Here is a 26,751-nt window from a genome sequence, read left to right as displayed (position 1 = left end):
TACAAACCTACCATACAACACTCTAACTTTACAGTGACTTGACAAGTTTTACCAACGACATCAATATGGTATTATAGCCGGAGCATACATTGGCACTCCACTTATCTTGCTTTTGATCACATTATTGCACCCATGATAAAAGGAAGCGGCTGATTCCACATCTCCCAGATAGTGTTCAAAAGTGTCTCCCAATTTCAATCCGGACCTCCACCGTTGCAAGTAGCTGTCAAAAGCGTCTGTCAATTGCCCACTGAAACCCCACTAACTTTTGCAACAAACTCTATTCAATTAAATTCAACAATTTTCATCATTTGCATCTCATTATAGTCTCTTATACAAGAATACTTAATTCCATGGCTCGAGTCAATTTCAGGTTGCTGGCTGTTTATGTTATGCTTGCCATGTGCATTGCAGACATGCCAAGACAATGTGCTGGCTCATTTCCATCAAAGCACATGGTACCCTGGGAGATTGGCAGCTTGGAGGGGACTCAAGCGTGTGTATTCAAAGAGCCCTTTAAATATAAGAAATTTTTAGTTACTTAAACTTATTGATACGGCTCTACCCTTTGATCCAGCGGTGTCTCTGAATCAAGCAAAGCCAAGTAAGCAACCTCTCAATAATATTGAACTGTGATAGCTAGATCTGATTATAACAATTTTATTTCTTGGTTTTGTGATTCTGACAATGTGCGTATGAATCATCTGTATCTAATTAGGAAACCTTGTTTAGATTTAGAACAAGTCATACAGTCCAACAATGATATCAATATTGAAGCTGGTGGAGCCCATCAAAGGTGGGTAGCATCTATTTGGCATGTATCATAGCTTTTTGAAGGAGGAGGCTCAAAAACATTATTCACAGCAAGGGAAGATACATGGATTGGGATGCACCCCAAGTGAGCCGAAGAACACCATTTCATCCAAAAGATGTCCTTACCTGGAAATCAGAGGAAACCCTTGCAAACATGTAAGTTTCACTGTGAAAAAGATGGGTTACTTGATTCTGAATAGAGAGAACTGAAATGTACTTCAAAAATGGGCTCATCTTAGGTCATTAGAGGCTTATGCACCCCTCACACCCAGGCTTTTTGGATACCAAGGAGATGAGGAAACTATTGCAGAACTGATTAATTTTCTGAACTCAGTGTAGGTTGGACTACAGGTGCTGCAAATTGTAACCAAGATTAATCAATTTTCCTTCTAATATTGCAGACTTGAGAGGCATCCCAGCAAAATGAAATTTGCTCCTGAGGATCAAGATCATCCAGGAATGGCTCAATTTCTAAAAGATCAGGTCCGGAGCCTGATTTATGGGACTGTTTTTTTCCTTCGTGACAAAGGTATAGAGAATTATGGGTTTGTAGTTTGTTATTTCATTTCTTTATGAATTTTAATTGAGTTTTTTGTTGTTGTTCATTACATTTTAGAAACAAGTATGGTCTTTCAAGTCGCGCTCATCCAATGAGAATGGTGCAATCTGTGATTGCAGAGCTTGATGATCTGTATGCACAACAAATAAATGTTTCCAGTCATGCTGATAAAACTAACCTTACTGACAAATGCCCAAACATCTCCTTTCAAAAAAAGTCAATTGGAAAAGGCCATGAATAATATGTAAGTCTAGCCATTGATTATCTTTTGAATGTTTTTTGTTTATTACAAGGAAATTTCATGTTTCAATGCTGATAATCATATGATTTTAGATCATTGGAGCAATTCTTTGGAGTGGTACCAAAACTTTTTCCCACTTTGAAGGGGCCAGCCGGAGATGCATGGAAGGATATCATAAGGTATGTTATATCCCAAACATATTTTCTAAAAAATACACACACTTCATAAGGGAATACATCAAAGCTTAGTTTCCATTTCATGTATCAAACTGTTTGATCAAACACCACCTTAGAAACAACCCTGAGATTGGGAAACCTGGCCAAGAAAAATGGCTATACACACTCATTCAAAAAACCAAGGCAGAGTTTGATAGAATGAAAATTCGATAGTGAGTGTGGGATTTGAAGCTCTTTCATTTTTCTTTGATTTGCTAATCATTTTACTTCTGTTCAAGTAAAAACCTTGGTTTTGCAAATATTGATGATCCAAGCAAATTGGTCAACACAGTTATTTCAGAAATGAAGTTCACCTATGTGTTAAATCATATCCATGTTCACAAGCTGTGAATTAAATGACTCATATTGCTTCCTGCAAAACACAGTCAAGCAAAAGAAGCCATGGTAAATCTGTAAGAGCATCCGCATCGGTTGCGGATTAAGGGAGGATTAGCGTAACTAATCCTCCTCGGCAACCGCATCGGGTCCGATTTAATTGGACTAAACTCCTCCCGGGAGTACGATTTGGAGTAAGCGGGAGTAAAGTTACTCCTCGCTAATCCTGGGAGTAAGCGCTGCATGCATATTCACATGCATGCAGACACTCCTCCCCACCCAAAAGTATGCACCAAACACAGCTTACATAAGCTGTAGGTGCATACCACATACTTACACAGCTTTTTATCCCGCACCAATGCGGCTGCCGGCCGGGATTAGCGCTAATCCGGGAGTAAGCAGATCTGTTACTCCTCGAGTTACACCCGCACCGATGCGGATGCTCTAAGTTTCCCTTTTTAATCCCAAATAAGTTGTTAACAAAAACTGAAAATATTTTTTAGGTCATTGGAAAAATATGTTCAAGCTACATGTGATCTTTTTGGAATCAGTCAAAGAGAAGCAACAAAATTGGAGAAACATTTGAAGTATGTTGGCGTCCAATTTAAAACATTTAGAATACCTGTGTAGCTTATTCTGATTTTAGAAAAATACTGTCTTTGATCACTTAGAGCCCAATTTAGAGACATTTCACCAGCTCCAATTCTTGAAAAAGAAAAATGGGTCCTGAATCTTGTATCAAGCAGCTTAAATTTTTTTCTTGAAAACAAGATAATTCCGTGAGTTTGTTTTGAGAGAGTTGGATTTTGCAATACCTCTCACTGATTTTTCTTTTCAAGGACCAAAATGCCAAATATGAAAGAACCTGTTAACTTTGATCTTGAAAAGACGTATCTAATCTTAGAAATTTATAATCTGTATGTGCCAAATCACTCTGAGTCTCTATGGAAGTTGGCTTTCACATGAAGCAGAAGAATTTTTGACTAATTATTTCCCTCATGAATAATAGAATTTCTCAAGGAGAAAAGGGGAATCATATTTTCCACAGTAATCCCTTTGCATTTTTTCTGAGAGAGCCTGCCTCAGAAAGTATTTATTAATTTTGATATGAATTTCTCCCTTGAGATCTGATTTCAAAATTCTACTTTAATTTGTGATTGCCAAGATGACACCCATGATCTAACCCTCCTGGGTCCAGGAAATTTGAAAAAAAAACACTTGTTCAATGAACAAAATAATCTATTGTGTTTTATAAACTTGCTTAATGTGATTTCATTTTATTTCACTATTTTTCCTACTTCCTTGGCTCTCTTGGATCCTCTCTGTTTCTGTCTATTTAATGGAGTAATTCCCTTCAATTTACAAGGCCTTGCAAAGTCAGATCTGGAACTTGTAAAGCCAGATTTTGACACTCCGGTTTTAGGCGCACTTTTTAGCAGCTAGATCAAATTTGGAGGACACATCCCTCTTGATGGCTGGTAAAGACCAATCATCAAGAGTAAGCATGTGAGCCTGTGTCTCTTATGTGACAGCACAACACAAGAAAAAATGGGGGGAATATTTTGGATTTCCTGGGATAAAGAAATACAAACTGAGAGAGAGAGAAAGAGAGAAGATCAGGCCTAGACAGTCAGACTTCAAGTCTTTAATGAATGATCTGGACTATTCTTAACCTGGAAAATTTGGATGCTAGCGATGCAAGGCCAAGAAAGTGCAACAGCCTCCACTCACAACAAGGAACCATTAGTGGGATTCAGAAGTAGGGTTACTACTCTGCTCTGGTTTTATAGTTCACTAGAGGCAAAGGCGGCTTTGCCGCAGCAGCTTTAGTGGTTCAAATTAGTTTCCCTAGCAAGAATCACCATCAAAAAATCTTAAAAACTGCTTGGAAACCAACAAAAAGATTTGAAACCATTTTTGTGAAATTTTAGCAAAATTTTTGGCTTGCCACCCATTCCTATCTCCATCCTGTCCACTGGATGCTTGAACTTTGCCAGAAATTTGAATCATTTTTCAGCATAGCAGTTTTTTTATAAAGAGTGTTAACTAATATCATTCTCCCTTTTATTTTCAGCCAGCTGCTAGACAAATAAAATAACATAAAAACACATAAAAGTTTGAGTATAAAAGGAAAAGGAGCACAAGCATAAAAAGCAGTCTGAAAAGGAGCCAGAGCATAACCAGTAGTCTGAAAGGGAGCACAAGCATAACAAGTAGTCTGTTAAATGTGTTTACAAAAAGCCCAATCATAAATTAAAAGACTAAAGTTTGAATGTATAAAAGACCTTGCAACTGCCACTTTCAATACTTCAAAGAATCTTGGGACTGAGTTATACTGACCTTGCCGCAGCTAGTTGCAATAAGTAGAAGAAGCTGGGACTACACACGTGCACAAAGTAGCGCTGACTTTGCCGCAGCCAGGGTTAGCGTCTGTTATGTCAAGTCTGGCCAAAGGGTGGGGGCTTGAGTGGCTTGAAGTCAAGCTTTGGCCACCGGCAGAAAGTCAAAGGACTTTTGAGGTTAGGTGCAGTCAAGGGTGTTGATAAACGCACACCCACACCCTTGAAAAAAGGGTGTGCGGCCAAACACTCCCTTAAAACAAGGTGTGCGGTCAAACACACCCACTTTTGGGTGTGTTTTGGCGTTTATTTACACGCCATTATTTGGCAACCCTTGCCAAGTGGGTGTGCAAGGTTGCACACCCTTTTTTTGGGTGTGCAGCTTGGCTGAAAAGGGTGTGTGGGGCCACACACCTTCTTCCCCCTCTCACTGGTCAAAGAAGAGGGCCCTTGCTCCTCTTCAACCGGTGAGAGTAGAGCCCTCCTCTCTGTCCAGCAGGATGAGAGAGGGAGTGAGGGCATTGCATCCTTCCCTTTTCAAGTGGGGAGGAGTGGGGATACAGCTACTGTGCGCCTCCATTGTTTCCTCTCGGCGAGCAGGATACAGGTGTTATCCTCTTTGCCAAGAGGAAACCTCTTGGCAAGAAGGATACATATGTATCCTCAATTGCCGGGAGGTTTCCCTCAGAAAGCCTAGATTATGTGTCCTGAATCACCAGGGAAACCTCTCGGCGAGCTGGGATACAATCTAGGCTCGCCAGGAGCTCCTCTTTGACCGGCGAGATGGGAGAGGGAGTGTGGGCCTTCCCTCCTGCCCTTGTCAAGCCTGGAGCAGGGGTGATATGGCTATAGCTTGCGCCGCGAGGAATCCCCTTGTATCCTCTCAGCAAGCAGGATACATATGTATCCTCGAAACCTCTTGTTGAGAAGGATACAAATGTATCCTACCCTGCGGGAGAACACCTCTTAGCAAGCCTGGATTATGTATCCTACGCGCTGGGCGGAAAGCTCTTGGCGAGCCTGGATACATGTTATGCAGGCTTGTTGAGATGTTTCCTCCAGGCAAGTAGGATACATATGTATGTCACCTGCTTGCCCCTAGTTGCTTGATTAGGCCCCTCCTTGACAGCTCTTTCATAGAGTTTTTCACAACCGGCCCTTTTTTGCTTGTTGCTCTGGCACAGCTGGAGGGTCATCCATAGGGCCTTTGGGTCTTTGGGGATATTTTCAACTGCTGTGTGTATTGTCTAAATTGTGTGCTCTTCTGTTGGGTTATTTTTAAATTAGAAATACACCAAAACTTAGATCTAAGTTTCCACGTTTGTGTGGATTTAAGAAACTTGGATAAAAATCATTGGCAATGGTTTCAAAAATTTTCATTTTTTATCATTCTTGTTGCATGCCATACTGTGCGCTCTAATTTTCCCCCCTTGGTTTGGACAGTAATGAGCATTCTGAGAAATTTGCAAGAAATTCAAAAATTTCCACATTTTTCATTTTTTTATTTTTTATTTTTTTTATTTCATAATCATTCTTAGGAATTTATTTTCCACCCCTGTAGCCAATCTCATGACTTGAAGGCTGTGGCCTGAGCTTCTGCATTCAAAAACGTGGTGCCAAAAACATTAGATGACCCACTGTACATATTTACATGCATTGTAAATTACATTGTAACCTGGCAGGTTGTAAATGTACAGGTTACAGGTCACTGGGTTGCAAATTACAATTGGTGATTTACATAGTGTTAGTTTACAATGAGTGGTTTAATTGGGGGTTACCGGCACGCAGCAGAGGTGGCCGAGGTCCATGAACAGCGCCGTCTGAAACCGTTGGCTGAGAAGTATGACCAAAGGCACCTCGAGGCCAGATCCTTTCCACAAGAGCAAGATACGCGCACTCACAGAACAGCCAGAGTTACGACAGACAAGCACGGCTCATTTCAAAATTGCCAGCAACAGCCCTTGTGAAGGAAGTTCTGTTCAAGGAAGTGGTCACAGGCAGTCTCATGGCTATTTAAGCCAGCAGCTTGCCCAAAGGTTTGTCCACTCGTCCAGCGTCCTTCCTTCACTATTTTATTTGAAAAAAGCGTACTTCTTGCCTCAGAAATTTTCTCAACCACCCTCCCTCCCTTAAAAAAAAAAAAAAAAAAAAAAGAGAGGGGGGGGGGGGAAGGCAAGGGAAGAAGGAGAGAAGAGTGAAACAAATCACAAATAAGATAAGGTGTAAATGAAAAAAGCAGGTAGCAGAGAAATAGAAGAGGAGTTGAAGCTCACATTAGGCCCTCCTAAGAAACCTGCTATGCGCTCAAAGCTGTCTCGCAGAGGAGAGACCACTCGGCGCCAAGAGCCGCCGCCGCGCAGGAGGAAAGTGCTATGAGCCTTTCACCAGCTTGAGAGGTTTCCTCATGCACTTGACCCACACATTGGGTAGCTTGGAGCCAACCACTGTGGTGGAACGTTTGGGCTACCCTAGGAGGCTGCATGGGTATGAGGAAATAAATCCCCATACCACACATCCTCCGAAAAATGTACAGCTTAGGCGCGACAGACATGGACCCAAGAAATTGTAAAAATAATTCAATTACACATTATACACAATTTTACAATGTCCCTCCTTTGAAATGGAGGGGCATTGTAAAACACCAATTGTAAAAATAAACCACCGCCTAGAGCACTCCAAGTCAATTGGATTGCAGAACCGGGGACTCAAGACTCTTTGGAGTGCACAACAAAGAACTCCAGTGGCCAGGAAATGTAGTGAGTGCTTATGAGTCTCACTCCATCAGATTGGAGTACATTCCCCCAGCACTACATTCCTGATATTTCTCCTCCTCAAAGGGGGAGTGCAGTACTGTGCACTCCAGCCAGAGCTGGAGTGCCTACAACTTCAACTGGGCTATGTACAAACACACCCCACTCAATGCCAGCCGCCACCTCCTGATCTCCATGACCGGTGCAGACCGGCATTGAGCGGATTAACATCTCCTCTCAATGACTGGTCTGTGCCGGACCACCGGTCATTGAGGGGAATCACACCTCTCAATGACCGGTCTGTGCCGGTCATTGAGGGGAGTAACATCTCCTCTCAATGACTGGTCTGTGCCAGTCATCAAGGGGAGTAACATCTCCTCTTGATGACCGGTCTGTGCCGGTTGCCAAGGGGACTCACACCTCTCAATGACCGTCACGGACCGGTCATCAGTCACACCTCTCAATGACCAGCACAGACCGGTCATCAAGGGTAATAACACCTCCCCTCAATGACGGGTCATCACTGGTCATCAAGTGGAGTAACATCTCCTCTCAATGACCGGTCAGACCGGTCATCAAGGGGAATAAAAACTTCTCTGGATGACCAGTGTGAACCGGCCATTGAGGGGGAGTAACATCTCCTCTTGATGACCGGTCTGTGCTGGTCATCAAGGGGAGTAACATCTCCTCTTGATGACCGGTCTGCGCCAGTCATCAAGGGGAGTAACATCTCCTCTTGATGACCGGTCTGTGCCGGTCATCAAGAGGAGTAGCACCTCCCCTTGATGACATCACTGGTCATTGAGGGGAGTAACATCTCCTCTTGATGACCGGTTAGACCGGTCATTGAGGGGAATAAAAACTTCTCTGGATGACCAGTGTGAACCAGCCACCAAGGGGGAGTAACATCTCTTGATGACCGGTCTGTGCCGGTCATCGAGGGGAGTAACATCTCCTCTTGATGACCGGTCTGCGCTGGTCATTGAGGGGAGTAACATCTCATCTTGATGACCAGTCTGTGCCGGTCATCAAGGGGAGTAACATCTCCCCTTGATGACCGGTCTGTGCCGGTCATCGAGAGGAGTAGCACCTCCCCTCAATGACCGGTACACACTGTTCAACAAGATGAGGTGTGAGTTCCCTTGATGGCCGGTCATTGAGAAGAGGTGTTATTACCCTCAATGACCAGTCTGTGCCGGTCATTGGGAGGTGTGACTGATGACCGGTCCGTGCCGGTCATCAAGAGGTGTGAGTCCCCTCGATGACTGGTCCAACCAATCATTGAGAGGTGTGATTCCTGTGGGGACTCCAAAAAAAAAGGAGAGTTGGAGTGCATCCCAATGCACTCCATTTGGTATTTGCCAGCTGGAGTGCAAAGCCAAAATCCTTCACTGAAAAGGTGGAGTGCTGGGGCTTGCACTCCATTTTTTTTTTGAGTGCATCTAGCTGCACTCCCCTATTTTGGTCAATTTTGGAGTACCCAGTTGTGTACTCCAATAAACATGGAGTGCCCATCTGGGGACTCCATGTTTTGGGAGTACAAAATCAAGGCACTCCAACTTTTTTGGAGTGCTGGCCCCCCAAAGCCAAAAATGTGGAGTGCACAAAGTAAAAGTTTGGAGTGCATTTAGGCTGACCCATTTTTTAACCCTACTGATGTACATAATTATAAATCAGCAAGCCTTCCCAGCCAAATTCGCTGGGACCGTGGGATAAACTTTATGTTTTGGTCTTGCTGATTTTGGCCCTAGGTGAACCATCCTTAATGCTTGATCTGGAGGGAAAGGCTAAACCTTACTTGGCTGGCGAAAAGTTAAAACTGATTGAGATCAAGCACCAGCAAGCAAGGTTTGACGGGTCCAGGTTTAGCACAGGGAGTTTTTGCTGAGTGATGACGTCATTCTTCGAGCCTATGCATGTTCTTGTTGACCACTGTGGCCCACTTTTCGCCCAACCCATCACCAGCAACCACCCTCGTCCCCCCGAGCAGAGCCATCCACGCTGGCATTCGTTCGACTGAATCGGAACAGGAACGTCTATCGGCGGACCAACAAACAGCTGGTCATCGATGTCGACTCAGACTCATCCAACCAGGACGACGAGCCGGCAGCGCAGACACGCCCTCCCATTGTAACCCAAACACCCATCCAGCGAACAGCCCCAAGCCACATCTCGATCGACTCAGACACTGAATCAGACCACCCGTCCCCATCGAAGGCCCAGTTACCCCAAAGGCCAGTCATCATCTCAATCGACTCCGACACTGAATCAAACCAATCCACCCACCAATCCCCATTGGCTAAGCTACCTCCGAGAAAAGTATCAAATATCCATAATGACTCGCCCCTGAACCGAAAACTCACTCGGCTATCCAAGCCCCCCAATCATCCAAGCACAGTCCAACTAGAACCTCGACCTAGTCAACCAGTCAAGCCAAAACCGCGTCACAGGGTGGTCTTTGTCAGAACTTTGCCACACTCTCCAGTCGTACTGATTCCTCGGATACCAAGGAAATTAATAGCCGCGCAAAAGCATGTTCTTCAGCCCTCGCCGACACAGCAGGCACCTACAATCGATCCTCATCCACCTCCTCAAAATGACGCGCCGGCCGTTCAACCCACCGCTGCTGCCGCTCCACGCGAAGTTCGTGGGCGAATGTCCATGGTCACCGGCTCGGCCAGAAGAAGTCGCTTCCTGGATTTACTGCAGTCTCAAAAACTGCCCCCTGGCTCATCCCCTCTGAGACATCCCAGTCCTCAGACCCCACGCCAACTAGTAGTCCCAATCTCATCACGCAAAATTTCATGCCACTCTCCGCTGATCTCTCATCATCAAATAACCAACAGAAGTCCCTACGTAAACCGCGCGATCAATGATGGAATCTCAAGTCTTCTGCAGATCTGTAATCAAACGCATGTCCTTAACTTTACTACGACCGTCGAGAGCATCGAGAAGAAGGCGGTCTCAAATCGACTATCTAATCTCCGGACCAAGACCAAAGGAAAGTGGGAGAAGATTGGCGAAGCGACCTACTCCGAAGTGTTTTGTTGGTCTCCTAACCAGCTTGGGGTTTCACACGAGAGCGGTGGGAACGACAAGAAATCGCTGGAATCTAAGATTGTCATGAAGATCATCCCGATCAAACGGCTGAAGAAGTCATACCTCAAAGCCCAAGTGACCACCACCACCACTACTACTAGCGTGATCAATGAGAATCGAAACGAGTCTTCGCCGGATGAGATCGGTAATCAATCTCTGGAAAATGAATTCCCACTGGAAACTGATTGTCTGGATGCCGAAAAGGAAATCAAACTGGCTCAATTGCTGGGCTCTAAGTCAGCCGAAGGATTTATCGATTTTAAAGGGTGATCATTTACTCTCTTCTTAGGTAAACTTGCAGAGAATCACTCTCACTAAACCCGTCTTCCCTTTCTGCTTGAACATACTTGTATGCCCGAAAAAAAAGTTGCTTTGTGGTTTCAGGTGAATACCCCCGAACCTTATTGAAAGAATGGGATAAGTACCGGAAAAAGTTTCCAAAACTAGCTGAAAATCCGAGGCCAGGTGAACTAACAGCTGTTTTACTGAAGATTGGTGAACTGTGAATTCTAATATCGGTTTTCGTGTGTGTGTCTGGTTTGCGGACTACTTTGACATGCAGGTAAATTTGCAGCCACTCAGCTGTATTGTTGCTTATTATTTGCACATGCAGGTAAAGATCTGGAGGCGTCAACTTTAAATGGATGGCAACAAGCTGCTAGTGTCCTTGAACAAGTTACCCGTGCTCTAAGTCAGGTTGAAGATGAGTATGAATTCGAAGTAAGTCCGGCGCAATCCCGATCAGGTCTTCTTTCCTCGACAGCTGGACTAAACTTGGTTTATGTCATTTCTCTCTTGAAGCACCGAGATTTACATTGGGGAAATCTTTTGATCCATTCAGTAGAACCGCCTCCTTCACAGCTTCCACGCCCGACAAATACTAACTGCAAGAGTCGAGTGAAGATTGCCGAGGTGGATGTCAGCGAATTAACCAACTCCATGGGTGGGATCGGATTGAACAAACCTTCAACAGCTATCACAGACCCCTTAGAGCCAGAGACTAGCGGTGTTGGGGTATCGATCATTGATTACGGTTTGTCAAGAGCCAAGATAGTCAATAATAAGGCTGGTAATACTTACTCTAAGGTCAAGAAGGGTGGCCCAAAAGCCTTGCCCGTCAAAGATCATGAGATACTTTGGACTGATCCTGATCACGACATCTTTGGCGCTTCGGGTGGCGACTATCAATTCGATTGTTATGACTTGATCAATCTTACCAGAGAAAATAAACCTTGGTCGGCGTTTAATCCCATAAGTAATATCATTGTAAGTAATGTAAACTCTTTGGACTCAAATGGGTCTTCCTGTGTTGATTTTTGCTTCGTTTTGCTTAGTGGTTACATTATCTAACGAAGAAATTGATCGAAGAGAAATCGATTGCTAGACCGACATTCAGCGATACGACGACCACACAAAAAGATAGACGAAAAACGACGACGGCCGCGGCGGCAAGAGGGAAACGAGCAACTGCTAATCAGAAGCTGAAAGGCAAGAATGCAAGGTATAGCAGCCATCCGAGCACCGAAAGGAATGGAGGGCAAGAAGAATATGAGAACGGGATTGATATGGATGAGGAAGCGAAGAAGATGGAGCGGAAATCGAGGATCGAACGCGAATGCTACCACCTCCTCGTTGTCTCTCAACGCTTCTTGCACGACCTGATTCAGCTCAAAGTCGAGCGTATTCACCAACGTTCAAATCGAGTTTCGGGCGCTACGACGGGCGGGGAACATAACGAGGATACTCAAAAACCTCTGAAACCATCAACCACTCTTCTCTCTAGGTCCTCATCCCGCGCAGCCCATGTGGATGCCGATCAGCGACCACAGACGAAAGCGCGATCGATGGCCGTGCCCGACGATGTGGACGAGCGCGCCGAGAAGCTGGCCCTCTTTCGCCAGATCTTACGGCCGGCTGCAGCTGCTGCTGCCCCCCACTCCGATCCTAAACCCCAGGCCGATGCCCGGCTCCTCCAAGACGTCTCTCTCAACGCGGCCATCGACACCATGTATACCACCGTCAATCAGCCCTTCTTGGCCCAGGTCACTGACGCTTTCAAGAAGAAAAAGGACAAAGAACCCTCTTTCACCTCGTTCTTTCTGGACTGGTTCACCGCTTACAAAGCTCATGCCCTTGGGTATCTATCAGTATAATATAGGTTGCAGCGTTGTTTGCTAGTTTACTTCTTAATTCTTTGTTGTGGCTGTAGTTCTTGAATCCTCTCTCTCTCTCTTTTCCTGCTTCCATTTTTCTTCTGTTGACACATAAACACTGCACTTCTCCCTGTTTCCATTATGTTGTCTTTTGTTTTTGCAGGTCTTGCAGGAAGGAGGTCATGGAGTATGGTATGGTAGATAATGTTGAATATAAGTGTGCATATGCCACACATTCTCGATTGGCACATCCAACTGCCTTCTACATATGTTGGTGGAGGGCAGATATGTTATCCAAAGATTCTGTTGTTTTTTTCTCAACAGTTCAATAGGGGGGTTCACAATTGAATTTTACTAAAGTTTGGAGCTAAACACCAGGAAAAACAATAGTCCCTTGGAGACAAGTGACATTTGACAGCTTTGGTTGCAGCTCCAAAGTGGCTCTGATCCTGTGCCACCTGTGTCCTTGGTGCTCAGTGTGTTTTAGTGGTTTATGTACATACATATCCTCATGGCTCAGTGCTCACTGGCCCAGCTCAAGGATCCGCAGTGCCACCCTCATTGTTCATTCTGGCACAGTTCTGCACTAACAGTGAGCCACTGAGCTATGAGCCTATGACTGTTGGGTCCAAGTTCAACAAGCCTGCCCAGGCCTGCCTCTTGCTATGTAGATGTACATACAGCAAAGGCGGGGAAGTTTGTGCTGTTACACACATATGTAAATACTTCCCTTGATCTGCAAAACGGGCATTGATCAACGCATGCCCGTCCCCCGGGGGCACGCCCACACCCACACCCTTTGAAAAGGGTGTGGGGCCGCATGCCCTGTATTTGCCAAGGGTGTGCATGCCCCTGTATGGGCATGCACCTTGCCTGCTTGCCAAGAGGGATACCTCTTGGCAAGCAGGCATACACATCCCTGCTTGCCAAGAGCCCCTCGGCGAGCAGGCATACACACCACTGCTTGCTGAGAGCCCCTTGGACAGCAGGCATACACATCACTGCTTGCTGAGAGCCCCTTGGCGAGCAGGTATACACATCACTGCTTGCTGAGAGCCCCTCGGCGAGCAGGCATACACATCCCTGCTTGCCAAGAGCCCCTCGGCGTTTGGCGTGCAGACATACACATCCCTGCACGCCAAGAGCCCCTCGGCAATCAGGCATACACATCCCTGCTCGCCAAGGGCCCCTTGGCGAGCAGTTATACTTGAACCTGCCCGCCAAGGGGCTCTTGTGGAGCAGGCTTGGCGGGCAGGTGTATGTATACCTGCTTGCCAAAAAGTAAAGCTGTGACCCGAACCCCGTGCCTTGGGTGTTTTCACAGGTGGTACCACCCTGGTGTTGGTCTATGGGATGGGTCCCTGGAAACACCCAAACACCCGGGTGTTTTTGAAACAAATAATTGGGGGGGAAGAGCAGATTGCCCTTGTTTTTTGAGCTTGGGTGCTTGTTTTATGAGCCTAGGGCTTTAAGTTTCATTTAACTTTGTTTTGAAGGTTTTTTGGCGGAAGCCAAGAGACAACAATTAAGAGGGAAGAAAAGAAAAAAGAAAGTCAAAGAACAGGGCTGTCAAAGAATTTGTTCCAGCCTTTGACACAGAGAAGCTGTTTGATGATACCCGGACTGAGTGAAGAGCGGGACCACAAGCAGACCCAATGTCCGTTTGAGAAAACATGTTCCAATGCAGCACTTGTAGCTGGCCATGGCTAGATAGCATCGAGCCATTCTAGACAAGATTGGTAAGGTTTGCTGTCAAACGCTCCAGTAAGCAAGGATTTTACTACCACTACGGTGCAAATTCTGCATCGTAGAAATGTTGCCTTGGTCTGAGTCGCTATCTCCGTCGACTTCAATCACAGTTTTTGGAGTAGGATCTGGTGTTTCTGGCTTGGGGTTAGGTTGAGCTGGGTTTTGCTTCCTCTTCATGATGCTGCAGCTTCAGGGAGATGTTCTGAGGGTTTTTCAAGGATCAGTATCTGGCGCTGGTGGGCGCTGGTGACACAGACGAAAAAAGAAGAACACCCAGGTGTTTTGGTGTCTACCCGGGTAAACTCGGATACGGGCGTCGAGATGAGTCTCACCCCCCGTCCCAAACCCCGGGTCACAGCTTTAGCCAAGAGGTAAGCCCCTCGGCAAGCAGGTATACTTGCTCAGCGGGAAGGTGCATGTGTTCCTGCTCGCCGAGAGGCTCTTGGCGGGCAGGTGCATATGTTCCTGCTTGCCGAGAGGCTCTTGGCGGGCAGGTGTATGTATGCCTGCTCGCCAAGAGGCATACCGGCAAGCAGGCACACATGCACCTGCCCACCAAGGGGCTCTCGGTGAGCAGGCTCAGCGGGCAGGGGTATGTATACCTGCTTGCTGAGAGGTAAGCCCCTTGGCGAGCAGGTATACGTACACCTGCCTGCCGAGGGGCTCTCAGCAAGCAGGTATACGTACACCTGCCTGCCGAGGGGCTCTTGGCGAGCAGGTATACGTACACCTGCCTGCCAAGGGGCTCTTGGAGAGCAGGTATACGTACACCTGCCTGCCAAGGGGCTCTCGGCGAGCAGGGATGTGTATGCCTGCTCGCCAAGAGGTATCTCTCTTGGCGAGCCCCCTGCACGCCCATGTAGGGGCGTGCACGCCCTTGCATGCCCATGTAGGGGCGTGCACGCCCTTTCACGCCCATACAGGGGCATTCATGCCCTTGCACCCACATGCAGGGTTGTGCACGCCCTCCGCAAATACAGGGAGTGTGGCCCTACACGCACTTTTCAAAGGGTGGGCGGCCCCACACACCCTTTTCAAAGGGTGTGGGGATGGGCGTGCACCAGGGGGACAGGCATGCATTTATCAATGCCCTTGTCCCAGTGCCAATGTAGAGAGAGGGGTGTTGAACAACTCAGGTGCCTGTTGCTTGAGCAGATGCACATCACAAGCTTTGCGTGCACATGACAGAATGAGCTACACTAGCTGCTGCTGGCTGTTCAAGGCAAACAAATTTATACTCAGTTATTGCATTTGTGCTATGATGTACCAGCTGTGGATAGATGGCCAGAGCTGTTCAAATGTCACTTGCTGCCAAGGGAACATTGTTTTTTCCTGGTGAAATTTAAGGCCTTTATGAACAAAATTTTATTATTTTGGTAAAATGCACAGCAGCAAATGACCCTGATTAATCAGTCCAATTAATCAATTGAAACAAAATGTTCATAAATGTTGAAACTATGACTCCAAACGCTGACAATGAGGAGAAGTTGAAACAAGTTGATGCTTTGAGAAAAGGGCAGTGAGAGTGAGTTGATCACTGGATGCTGCTCAAGAGGACCCTAGAGACCCCCTATAAATGGGGGTAATGTAAAATTCTGGGGGGGGGGGGGGGGGGGGGTGCAAAAAAGTAAAATCTTGGGGGTACCCAAAGTAAGGGCCTGTGCTTCAATTTTGCAAAATTTCCACTTGTCTTTTCCTCTACACAAAAAAAGAAAACAGTAGGAGGGTTCAAATATTGTTGAAATTCTTCACTTTAGGGTGCGTACCATACATTTTGTTTTTTTTTTGGAATGGATTCCCATGCAAATCAAAAAAGCACTTTCCCATATATTTTTTTTTGACTTCTGAGAAACAGGTTTGCCTAAATTGGTGTACCACAGGAACCTATTTATGTACATACAACAAATTACCCCAGCAGTCCTGTAAGAGTCCTTGTAGGACTCTCCACTGACTGAGCTGGTACGAGGCACAAAGGCCTAAAAGGTTCTATGAACCACTCTTGTATTGCAATTGGACTAGCCCAGGAGAGAAGTATCAGCTTCTCTCTCTACATACAACTTAAGATGATGAGAAGATGAAGGGAAGACGCTCACCTAGCCCAGGAGAGAAGTATCAGCTTCTCTCTGCTGAGCTAGGAGGGCGCGGGGGAACTGAGCTTAAGAGGCTGCTGGATGGCTTATGTAATCTCCGCTTGGGAGCTCTCAAAGGGGCTTCACAAGTCCCTCCCATCAATGTCACATCCCAGCAAACTACTCCACTCGATGACCTAACACTGCTCATCGAATGGAGCATAGCATACCCTCCAATCAATGACCAGTCAACACCGTTCATCAATTGGAGGGTATACATATTCCACTCAATGGCTGGTGTTGACCAGTCCTCAAGTGGAGGGTATACATACTCCGCTCAATGACCGGGATGACAGATCATCGAGTGGAGTACACCCTCCACTCAATGACCGTTCAACACCGGTCATTGATTGGAGGGTCTACTCCACTTGATGACCAGTATTGACCGGTCATTGATTGGAGGGTGTACATACTCTGCTTGATGACAGGTCAACACCGGTCATCCATTGGAATATACCCTCCAATTGATGACCAGTGTTGATTGGTCATCAATTGGAGGGTGTACTCCACTCAATGATCTGTCATCCCGGTCATTGAGTGGACTATACCCTCCACTCAATGACCAGTCATCAAGTGGAATGTATACCCTCCAATCAATGACTGGGATGAGTGGTAATCAATTCAAGGAATTACTCTACCCAATGGCCAGATGAGAGGGGGTATGACCAGTCATCCTGGTCATCGAGTGAAGCGCACACCCTCCAATTGATGACCGGGATGAGTGGTCATCAATTGGAGGGTGTAACCCACCCAATGGCCAGGATGAGCGGTCATCAAGTGGAGGACTTGACCAGTCATCCCGGTCATTGATTGGAGTGTATGTATACCCTCCAATTGATGGCCGGGGTGAGTTGTCATCAATTGGAGGGTGCTCCACCCAATGGCTGGGATGAGTGTTCATTGAGTGGAGGGTCTGACCAGTCATCCCAGTCATTGATTGGAGGGTGTGTACTCCACTCAATGGCCGGGATGAGATGTCATCAAGTGGCGGGTATGGCCAGTCATCCCGGTCATCAAGTGGAATATATACCCTCTGATTGATGGCCGGGGTGAGTGGTCAGCAATTGGAGGGTTGCAATTGCCGGGATGAGTGGAGTTCACACCCTCCCCAGCAAGGAGAAATGGTTTCTCAAAGCTGGAGAAACAGGGGGACACCTGTTTCTGGAAACACTTTTTTTTGATGAGAATCAATTCTGGAATCTAGCCAGAATTGGTGTGCTATGGTACATGATTCTGATGTGAAATGGATTCTTGAAAAAAAAAAGTTGAAATCTGTGCAAGAATCATTTTTTTTTCCGCTATGGTATGCACCCTTAGTCTTTGGGGCACAAGATTTCCTTCTGGTGATTTTCAGCTTGAGTTTTAAGAAATATTGAGGGAGATAAAATTGGGAAAATTAAATTTTGATGCACTATGGCATAGGCCCTAAGACAAGGTGTGCTGCTGAGAAGGGGGCCAGGGGGATTTTCTGGTGCACTCTCAGGAATTTCATACATCTTAGTTACTACCCTCCCTTACCCAGGAAAAATTTCATACACTTGAAGTGCTTACCATTGAGGCCAAAAAAGCCCATTCATACCATTTTTGTGCCTACCATTTTGGGTTTTTGCCAAAAAATTCATACATTTTCATTGCCCCCATTTATAGGGGGTTTCCGGGGTCCTGGCTCAAGTGGGCACCAAAAATTAAAGAGAGAACCAATGGTTTTGATTTGATCACATGTAACTAGCACGGTATACTATGTAAATGTAAACTGTGGGTGAATAAACAACTATGCCATGATGAATAAAGCTTCAAGAAGACATGAGTTGCTAGAGAGTTGATAAGGCAGGGATCAGGGATGAAAGTGGGTCGGGTCAACCCGGCAGGTACCCGGCCCGTGTTGGGTCTGAGGCCGGGTTTGGGTTGGCTTTTGTCTCAAAAACTGGTTTTCAACCCAACCCGCCACAGACCCGCTAGATTTTTGGGTTGGGTTTGGGCAGCCTATTTTCTAATTGGGTCGGCCTGTGACCCAACTACAACGCCTCCAATAGTAAATTTGGGGGTTTTTGGCGCCTAATAGGTCGGGTCGACCCAAGACCCGTTGGGTCAGAAACCGACCCAACCCAAAACAGTAAGACATTGGGTCGGGTTCGGGCAGCATATTTTCAAATCTGACCCGACCCGACCCGACCCGCACTAAATTGCGGGTCGGGTTTGGGCACTGTTTTCTGACCCAAACCCGACCCGGTTTCATCCCTAGCAGGGATGTCAGGGTTTGAAGACTACATGAAATTTGATCAGAAATGCATAAACTAGACAAAAGATCAGGCTATAATGATCACAATAGAAAAGAGGAAGAAATATAAGTAGTAAGAGAAAAGAGATGAAATTTCAACAATGAACACCTTGAAATATGGCCTAAAGGTCTGTAGATTTCAATTGAGAACCCCCCCTAATCTATCAGCAAGATTAAAACATCAGGGCTTTGTATTTCAATTAACTCCTTTGGCCCTGTTTGGCCTCACCCGTGATAAGTGATAAATGGCAAACTTGTCAAAGTCCCTCAAGACTTTGGGCCCTGGAGGGGTAGGCTGAACTTGCAAAGCAAGCCTCCGTCAGGATGGACTTACACCATACCTCCCAAGTCCCCACATTGGCACAGCAAGAATGCCGCTTTGATTATTTTTTTTCATCCAGTTATGTTCACAGCTGCTGAACAAGTGTGGTGTTTTAGGGCTTGTAGCATCCCCTGAGAGAAAGCTACATAAAAAGCCGCCAATTAGGCATGCAAGCTGAAAAAAATGCTTTGGGAAGCAAAAATGTTCCAGAATGGTGCACAGAGGCTCAAATGTTCCCGGAACCACACAAAACCACATCTTAATTGTGAAACACTGCAAGAAAAACTCTAGAAACTGCTTGTAGTTGAGATGCAGCAAGCTTGAATCAAGCCTCAGTTCAAGCTGTAGTCAAGCACCCAAATTCTGTGTTGGTGCACCTTGAGTGTATACCTTGTTCAGCATCCTAATGCTGAACATTCTGTAGTGAACATGCAGTAGGCTGAGTCAAATGTTCAACCTTAAAAATGAGCATCCCCCTGAGCACCCTTTTATTTTATTTTATTTTATTAAACACTCCATGTGCCATTGAATCCAGCCAAAATAACATAAAAAGGGTGTGTACACATGAAAGGGGTATGTACATAATAAATTACTATGTAAGCATGAAAGGGGAATGGGAGAAGGTGTATTAACACATAAAAGGGATATGTAAACATCAAAGGGGTATGTAAACCTGAATGATGAAAGGGGTATTGAAAGGGATGTAAAAAACTCAAAGGGGACATGTAAAAATGAAAGCTTCATGAATGCATGATGAAAGGGGTATGTACACATTGTGAAAGTGATACATGCACATGAAAGGGATACACGCTCATGAAAGGGGTATGTGCACATAAAGGGGTATGGACACCTTATGAAAGGGGTGAATGCATAAAAAGGGATATGTGCACATGAAAGGGGTATGTGCACATGAAAGGGGTATGTGCACATGAAAGGGGTATGTGCACATGAAAGGGGTATGTGCACATGAAAGGGGTATGTGCACATGAAAGGGGTATGTGCACATGAAAGGGGTATGTGCACATGAAAGGGGAATTTGCACAGGTATCAAGTTTCAACTCAGTATTTTGGAGCCTGTACTCAGTTTTTTGGAGCCTAGACGCATAAATTATGCAATTTGCATGTAATCAACCAGTGCTTGATTCTTGCATGAGGCGCAGCTTGCCTTGAGCTCTTGCATCTCAACTGCAAGCAGTTTCTAGAGTTTTTCCTGCAGTGAAACATTTCTGGAGCCACATCTTAACTGTGAAACATTTCTGTAACTATATTTTAACCGGGAAATGTTTTGGGAACCATACTTTAACCTGGAAAAATTACAACTTGGAAGTCAGCGTTAATGTGATGATGATAGCTTGATGTTATTAATTGGTGGTCTTGAGGTATTTTCTTGGGTTCAGCTGAGTGGAACTTGGAAGTGGGAGTCTTGGGCTCAGCCATCAAGCTCAAATCTTTGCAAGATCCAGTTGGCCATCCCGGCAGTTGTCCCCAAGACACGAGTCGACCCGGACGCCTTCCTGGCCATCGGGGACTGAGGGCCTTGTCAAGGCTAACAAACATGTCAATTCGCACACCTCATGACGGCAACAATATCATTGTCTTTTCTCTCAAGACTCATTGATCAACGAGCTTCAGTGACTGCCAGTGTTGCCTTGAAGTTTTGATGGTTTTATTTTTACTATCATTCTCACAACGCACGCAGAAACACAAAGGCAAAGAGAAAAAAATGCATTTATCTATTTTTCCAGTAGAAGAATCCAAAGATGGGTGGTAAGCTAGGGGAACAACAAATTTTCATTGTAAAGGTGGAAAATGGATGAAAGAGATACATTAGAAATGGCATTCATTTATTTGGTCACAGGTTCCGTGATATCCTCATGTGGTGAAGCGGATGAGGCGGCTTTTGGTTTCTTGAAGCAAACGAATGCCAAAGCGGTAGTCCGTCGGCTAAGATGTAGTGTCCGCTTCAAGGCCTCTAACTCCTTCTGGAGCTCGTTATTAGCCCCATCCCTTTCACCTTGGGCCGGGGCACGTTGGTAGGCACTGGTGATCTTCTGGTAGATACCTTGCATACTCAAGTCTGCCTCCGGTGTGATGTAGGCCGAGAGCGTTCGATGTATAAATTCAATCTCTAGTGTCGCCTTGTGGGTTTAACGAGACAGATAAAAGGTAAGTTAGCATTCAGGCACGACTAAGGAACATCGCTTATTTCCACCGGTCATTGTCGAAGCTCACTTGTAACATTCCACCCATTCCAAACTTTTCGACACTGCCAAACGCGTTCAAGCATTCCTGAGCAAGTTCCTCAACCAATTTGGACAGCACGACTTTCACCAGTGATTCACCACCACTTTGGCTAGATGGTATTGGTCCGACAAGGCTTGTCACTTGAGAATGTACCAAGACTAGGGTTAACAGGGCATCGTAGACAAACGAATTGACGCCTGATTCAAAGCAATATAGGAGTCAACATTGAGAGCTACACGCATCATGATCAGGGCTGTTTCAGGCAGCACGCACCAGTCGGCTTAGGGGCTGTCAGCCAATCCACTTTGCCACCAAGGACACCTGTTTGAATGATCTCAGATAGGATCTCGGCCTTTCTTTTGATGTAATCTCCTAGTAAAAGTGTGTCCAATTGCCCAACCACATCCATCAAAGTCTGAGGATTGAAAAAAAGAAAATCAGCCCCTTCCCCTACACACACGGAAGGAATGTCCCTTTTTTGAGTGACTATGCAGCTGTGCTGAAAAGATAACTGACTTCTAGGTCGTTCGTCATGTCCGAAGAAAAGGCTTCAGAAAACTGATGGAATAGCCTAGGAATGTAGACGGCCGTGAAGTTCGACAGATTGCTGATTGTTAACAGCAAACGGATGTCCTTTATTAGAAATCATGACCAATTAAATTTTCAGTTTTAACACAGCCAATATTCAGCATTCCAACGTTTTCCCGCATGCTGGGAATCTTGGAAAAAAGGCACCCTCACTGACAATTTCCTCTTCATCAGACTCATTCCCTTTCTCTCCCTTGGCAATCGTCTCGTTATCCATGGAGGTAGAAGTGAAACCAAGCTCGATCGATGAGGATAGAGTCTCAGGTGGCGCCGGTCGAGGTTTCGTCGAAGTGAATGCAATGTGCACCAAACCATCCAAAAAGCCATACAGACCATCAAGGAAAGCAGCCTGGGCCTTTCTTGAATTAGTGGCAGGGATCGAGCTCCTCTAACAGAACATAAAGTCATGATATCAGAAACTGCTAAACTCAGCTGGCCAACTGAGACATCAACTTACACTCATTTTGGATTTGCTTGCTGATTGGTCAGTCCGACCCGGGCTGCCCATAATCTGAAGTCCTGCCTGCTCTTTGCCTCCCGACAAGCAGTACGAATTGAGCATCATGTATCGCTGAAAATTGTCCATCCGCTTCAAGTACATCGTTGTTCCGACCGGCTGACTCTCGTCCTCACTCCGCTCAGGACGCACCCAATCTTCAAGGAGATGGAAAATCTTGGCGTCTGCGTGGATAGAAATTATAAGGGCATCGATAGAATTGAGTATTTAAACCAATTAGGAGAAAATGCAATGAACGTATGATTATCCAAGAAACAGACCTTTGACCCAATAGGTAGATATAGTTGATAGAAACTTGAAGCCCGCACTCTCAAGAAACTCTGTGAGACAATTGAGGCTCTCCTTGGGTATCTCAAGATGCATAAATTCATGCACCCATTCGGTTAGATGGTCGAAGAGCTTCCGGAGATAAAAGGCGGCCTGGACTGAGTTCGCGTACTTCGGTGCGAATTCTGATAGTTGTGTGATTGGAGAACGGATTGATGCAGAGTTGGGATCCGAGGAGAGCACGAAAAATTCAGACAACAAGCTACAATATCGAAGGATGATTTCGTTGGTCATTTGTTTGCAAGATAACAATCTGCGGGACCTCGTATCTTTGCGCGACTTTCCATCACTCTATATAATTCAGAATAACTTCATCAATTTTGCAGCTCTGTGAAAGCAATATTGATTTTTAAAACCAGAAAATTCATTGAGAAGTTTTGGGTCTCACTCGCTGGTATTTTCCATTCAAATAGCCATTGACAACATGCCAATATACCGCAAGCTCCTTAGAAAGTAATTGCGATGAGACTCGGATCAATTCGAGAATCGCACACCAGACCTCGGAGCCTGCCGCATGCTTGACGACAGCATCAGAAACTATCATTGTCGTTGGTTCGATCGCAATCAAACAGCCTCGCAATTCCTCAATCAACTGTTCTTCGGACAACTCTTTAGAGTTTGCTTGTGCAGTGATAACTGGAGAGATGCAGCTGGGTCAGTGTTTTCTTGGTGGTCAAAGGCAAGGACTGGCCCACCTCGGGTTTTCCTAGCGGCTTCCTTGAAGGTGACCACTAGCTTTTCCATGGTCGATTTGTATTGGTTCTCGCAGAAAGTCCAAGCAGGATCGGACATCGGATCTAATTCCAATATTATCCTAGTTACATCCACGAAAGCAGCAAGCGCTAGATTAGATGGGATACGTTTAGGGTAAAGATGCCACGGAGAATGCCAGCCTTTGGCAGGACGCCATCAACAAGCGGCATTGTCAAACACTCAACTCGATCGTCTTTTCAATTTCTTCAAGCGGCTTGGAGCCAGTAGTGGATGAAGCCAACTTTGTGAGGAGCTTAAGCTTGAAATCATTAACAACTTTTTCGGCATCCGACCAGACTTTGTCGAAAATTCTCTTTTGTTGTGCTAGCTGCTCGGGATTACTTGGTGCTGGTAAATTCAAGACTTGACCTGGTCGGGAATCCAGCATGTTCTTGCCACGCTTGTAAGCCAAGAGGACCGCGTCGTACTTTTCCTGAACATGTTGTCACGCCACCATCGGAAAATTAGAGCGTGGCCATGAGTTTCATGCGAAGGCATGGATCGGTAAAAACACTGACGGCTTCAATGGCCTCAATGAGGGTACCAGGTAGGTTGAAAAAGAACTTGCTGCGCTCGAAAACACCAAGCGTACTTCGCAGTCGTTCCGCTTTTTTGCGGTTCTCAAGCAGTGGTGTATAGACCTGATCGGCCTTGGACGTACCCACTAGAATAAAAAATAAAAACGTGGGTTATTAACCATTGAGCTCCACGAGTATTGAATAATGAATACTTGAGTTTAGATGGAAACTCACGCCGAAGTGACTCTTTGAGGTCGGCGGTTCCATAGTCACATTCTGATCTCAAAGGACCGGCTTTCATTTGCTCGTATACACCTGGGGCATTGAGCGAAATCAGGTCAGTAAAAGCAAACCTTTCAATCAGTCATAACTACTGTCACATATGGCCAAATGATACGTGATGGGGGGTCACAAACCTTCATTGGCAACTTTAACGGCCACAAAGCGATCGAATTCGCTTTCGACCAATATTTTCAAGGCTTCACTCCTCTGCTCCAAACTTTCTGAAGAAATATGAGAGACAAAAATTTCCCATGAATGAAAGCGACCTGTGTTTAGTCTAAGAACCGTATCTGTTACCTCTCAATCTGGCTCCCCCCTTCTTCAAGTCACTGAAACTTGCGTTGGGATGGACAGTGGATAAGAAAGCCTTGGGATCAAAAGTTTTGGAGGTTGTCGAAACAGTGCTACCTGACGAATTTAAAATTCACAGAATTAGGTTTCACATCTTTCTCGAGACCGTGACTCCAGATATTAATTCGACTCAACGAAGGTCCCCGGACACGTCCGCCCTGAAACGCACGACAAGGATTGTAAGAACCGTAGATAGGGGCAGGAACAGTTTACCAGAAGCACTCACAATATCGGCCCTCTTAGTAGTCCGAGTGGATCGTCTTCTCCTTTCGAGAACTTGGTCGAATTGGGAGTACTGAGACCACGGACATCTTGAGAGGTAGTCGAGGGATCTATGTCTTCCCATTTGCTAGGCTTCAAAGACGAGAGTCGGTAAGTTTTCAGGAGTTCTTCTTCATCGATTCCGAGAATTTCAATAGATTTTCCGCTGGCCATGACTCCGCTCGATGAATGTGACCTGCAGGCACCAATTCATCTGACGCTATCTGACGATCTCTGCGTAATGGAAAGACAAGGTCCGCTGAGATAAGCTTGATTATGTACCGCGTTTCTGATCAATAATATGCGAGGTGGATGTCGGGATACAAATATCTCCTCATTCGTAGACGATGTGCTGTTGCTCGGAGAGAAGAAACATCTGCTGTCACATGCCTGTCAGCGAAAAAAGGAGGGTTTCACGGGAATGTGTCCGGCCAGTTCACTGGGCATCGCCAGCAGGGGCAGGGAGAAGCATGAAGACGCGGTCGAATGATGGCCATCGAACCCTCGTCGCAATCACACCAACCATGACCGAACGACCATCAACGACAGCAAAGACGAACGAAAATAGCACCGCCAACTCATCACCACAGGTCCATGCTGATCGGAAAAACATGCCGTTGAACGATTGGAATGCGATCCGACAGTCATGGCTACAACCGAACAATATCAACAATCTACCGTCGTCATCTACGAATCAAACTACTATTACTACTTCCACTTCCGATAATGGCCAGAAGCGAACCGTGAAGAGGCTGGCAAAAATTGATCAGATGTTGGCCGATTACGATAAAGCATCCCGACTCGGCCATCCCAATCCAAAGCCTATGCTGAGCGTGTGTTTACCATACCTTATCTTTCCCCGCCAAGGGCATCCTAAAACTGTCCTGGTGATCTAACCCTTTTATGATCTGCTTTTATCTGTTGGACTTTTTTTTCAGGTGATTGACTTCGCAGATCGATTGACAAATCAGGCCCAGGGCCACCCCGGACCAATTCCACTATCTCAAGCGGTTAGGTTGCCTGCACTCTTTTTCTTTCTGATTTCCACGTGCCAATACATGTAGAGTGATTCAATTATGCTCTTAATGACATGCCAACTTACGTCAAAATCTGGGAGTTGAGACACATGTTCGGTTGATGAATAGAAAAGAGTTAACATGATCGAAATTTGACGACCTCCTTAAGATTTATTCAGCGATATCGAGATTGACAAATTGATGCTGATTCTTTTTGTGTTCTTCTTGTGATGAGTTGACAGGTTTCAATGCTATATCGAAGCTGGTTTCATGATGGTACGATTCCAGACTCATTTCCATTTCATCTCGAAAAGATGAAAGATGCCAATGATACTGAACAAGAGCAACAGGAATGATAAATCAACTCTTATTTCAGCTTGGATCACCCCACCGGAATGCACTAGAATTTTAACCTCAAATTAATTCATCAGGAGCCCAATCAAGTTTTACACTACATGATCTCTTCATGACTAGATTGCTCTCCCTTTCTATCAGTGTTATACAATTACATAGACAATAGATTTCTTGGTGAAAACAGTGAAAACCAATACATCTACTTATCATTCAGACGGGGTAAAATCTCCTTACCTTCCATCTTTGACGTTCCTCATCTAGACAAGGGTATCGAAGCTGGTATTTCTTTATTCATCATAAAATCTAGAACTTGACTCGCTATAGTTTTTTTCACTTATAACGTGCGTGTTAGACCATCATAAGTTCAACTGCCCGTATATTCTCACACGGTGGCCAGTAACTTGCCGAACTCGTCAATGGCAGTTTTTTATCACAGATTTCTGCATGTCGCCTGGCAAGCTGGTGAGGCTGAAAGACCGTGAATCCGCCCAAGCAGGTCGTTTTGTTGAATTTTCCAACTCGTTAAGGTCGGCCGTTGATAAAGCCTGGATATACAG

The 26,751-nt window shown here is 45.5% G+C and overlaps 3 protein-coding genes across 3 annotated transcripts; 2 read left to right on the top strand and 1 right to left on the bottom strand.

Moving 5' to 3' along the window:
• Window positions 1–455: 455 nt before the first annotated feature.
• Window positions 456–12,505, top strand: PtA15_5A561 (uncharacterized protein; the record flags this gene model as incomplete). Its single annotated transcript, XM_053169336.1, has 17 exons — window positions 456–496; window positions 578–604; window positions 719–796; window positions 865–969; window positions 1,053–1,148; window positions 1,215–1,358; window positions 1,430–1,504; window positions 1,590–1,616; window positions 1,706–1,792; window positions 1,906–2,001; window positions 2,068–2,136; window positions 2,215–2,233; window positions 9,219–10,618; window positions 10,720–10,817; window positions 10,915–11,072; window positions 11,154–11,618; window positions 11,687–12,505. The coding sequence occupies 17 exons, from the start codon at window positions 456–458 to the stop codon at window positions 12,503–12,505; spliced, it is 3,804 nt and encodes a 1,267-aa protein (XP_053020543.1).
• Window positions 12,506–20,827: 8,322 nt separating this feature from the next.
• PtA15_5A560 (uncharacterized protein) lies at window positions 20,828–24,998 on the bottom strand (the record flags this gene model as incomplete). Its single annotated transcript, XM_053169335.1, has 16 exons — window positions 20,828–21,121; window positions 21,216–21,424; window positions 21,501–21,642; window positions 21,744–21,860; window positions 21,973–22,203; window positions 22,273–22,496; window positions 22,593–22,950; window positions 23,048–23,295; window positions 23,355–23,473; window positions 23,598–23,845; window positions 23,931–24,076; window positions 24,165–24,245; window positions 24,347–24,433; window positions 24,510–24,620; window positions 24,699–24,721; window positions 24,790–24,998. 16 exons carry the CDS (start codon window positions 24,996–24,998, stop codon window positions 20,828–20,830), a joined length of 2,847 nt encoding a protein of 948 aa, XP_053020542.1.
• A 296-nt stretch (window positions 24,999–25,294) lies between these two features.
• PtA15_5A559 (uncharacterized protein) lies at window positions 25,295–26,196 on the top strand (the record flags this gene model as incomplete). The annotated part of the gene is made up of 3 exons (XM_053169333.1): window positions 25,295–25,657; window positions 25,763–25,834; window positions 26,083–26,196. 3 exons carry the CDS (start codon window positions 25,295–25,297, stop codon window positions 26,194–26,196), a joined length of 549 nt encoding a protein of 182 aa, XP_053020541.1.
• Between the last annotated feature and the right edge of the window lie 555 nt (window positions 26,197–26,751).

The sequence above is a fragment of the Puccinia triticina genome, chromosome 5A, assembly GCF_026914185.1.
Source record: "Puccinia triticina chromosome 5A, complete sequence".
In the NCBI taxonomy this organism is placed as follows: Eukaryota; Fungi; Basidiomycota; class Pucciniomycetes; order Pucciniales; family Pucciniaceae; genus Puccinia; species Puccinia triticina.
Note: the sequence above shows the minus strand (reverse complement) of the source record. Positions and strands in the feature narration are given on the sequence as shown.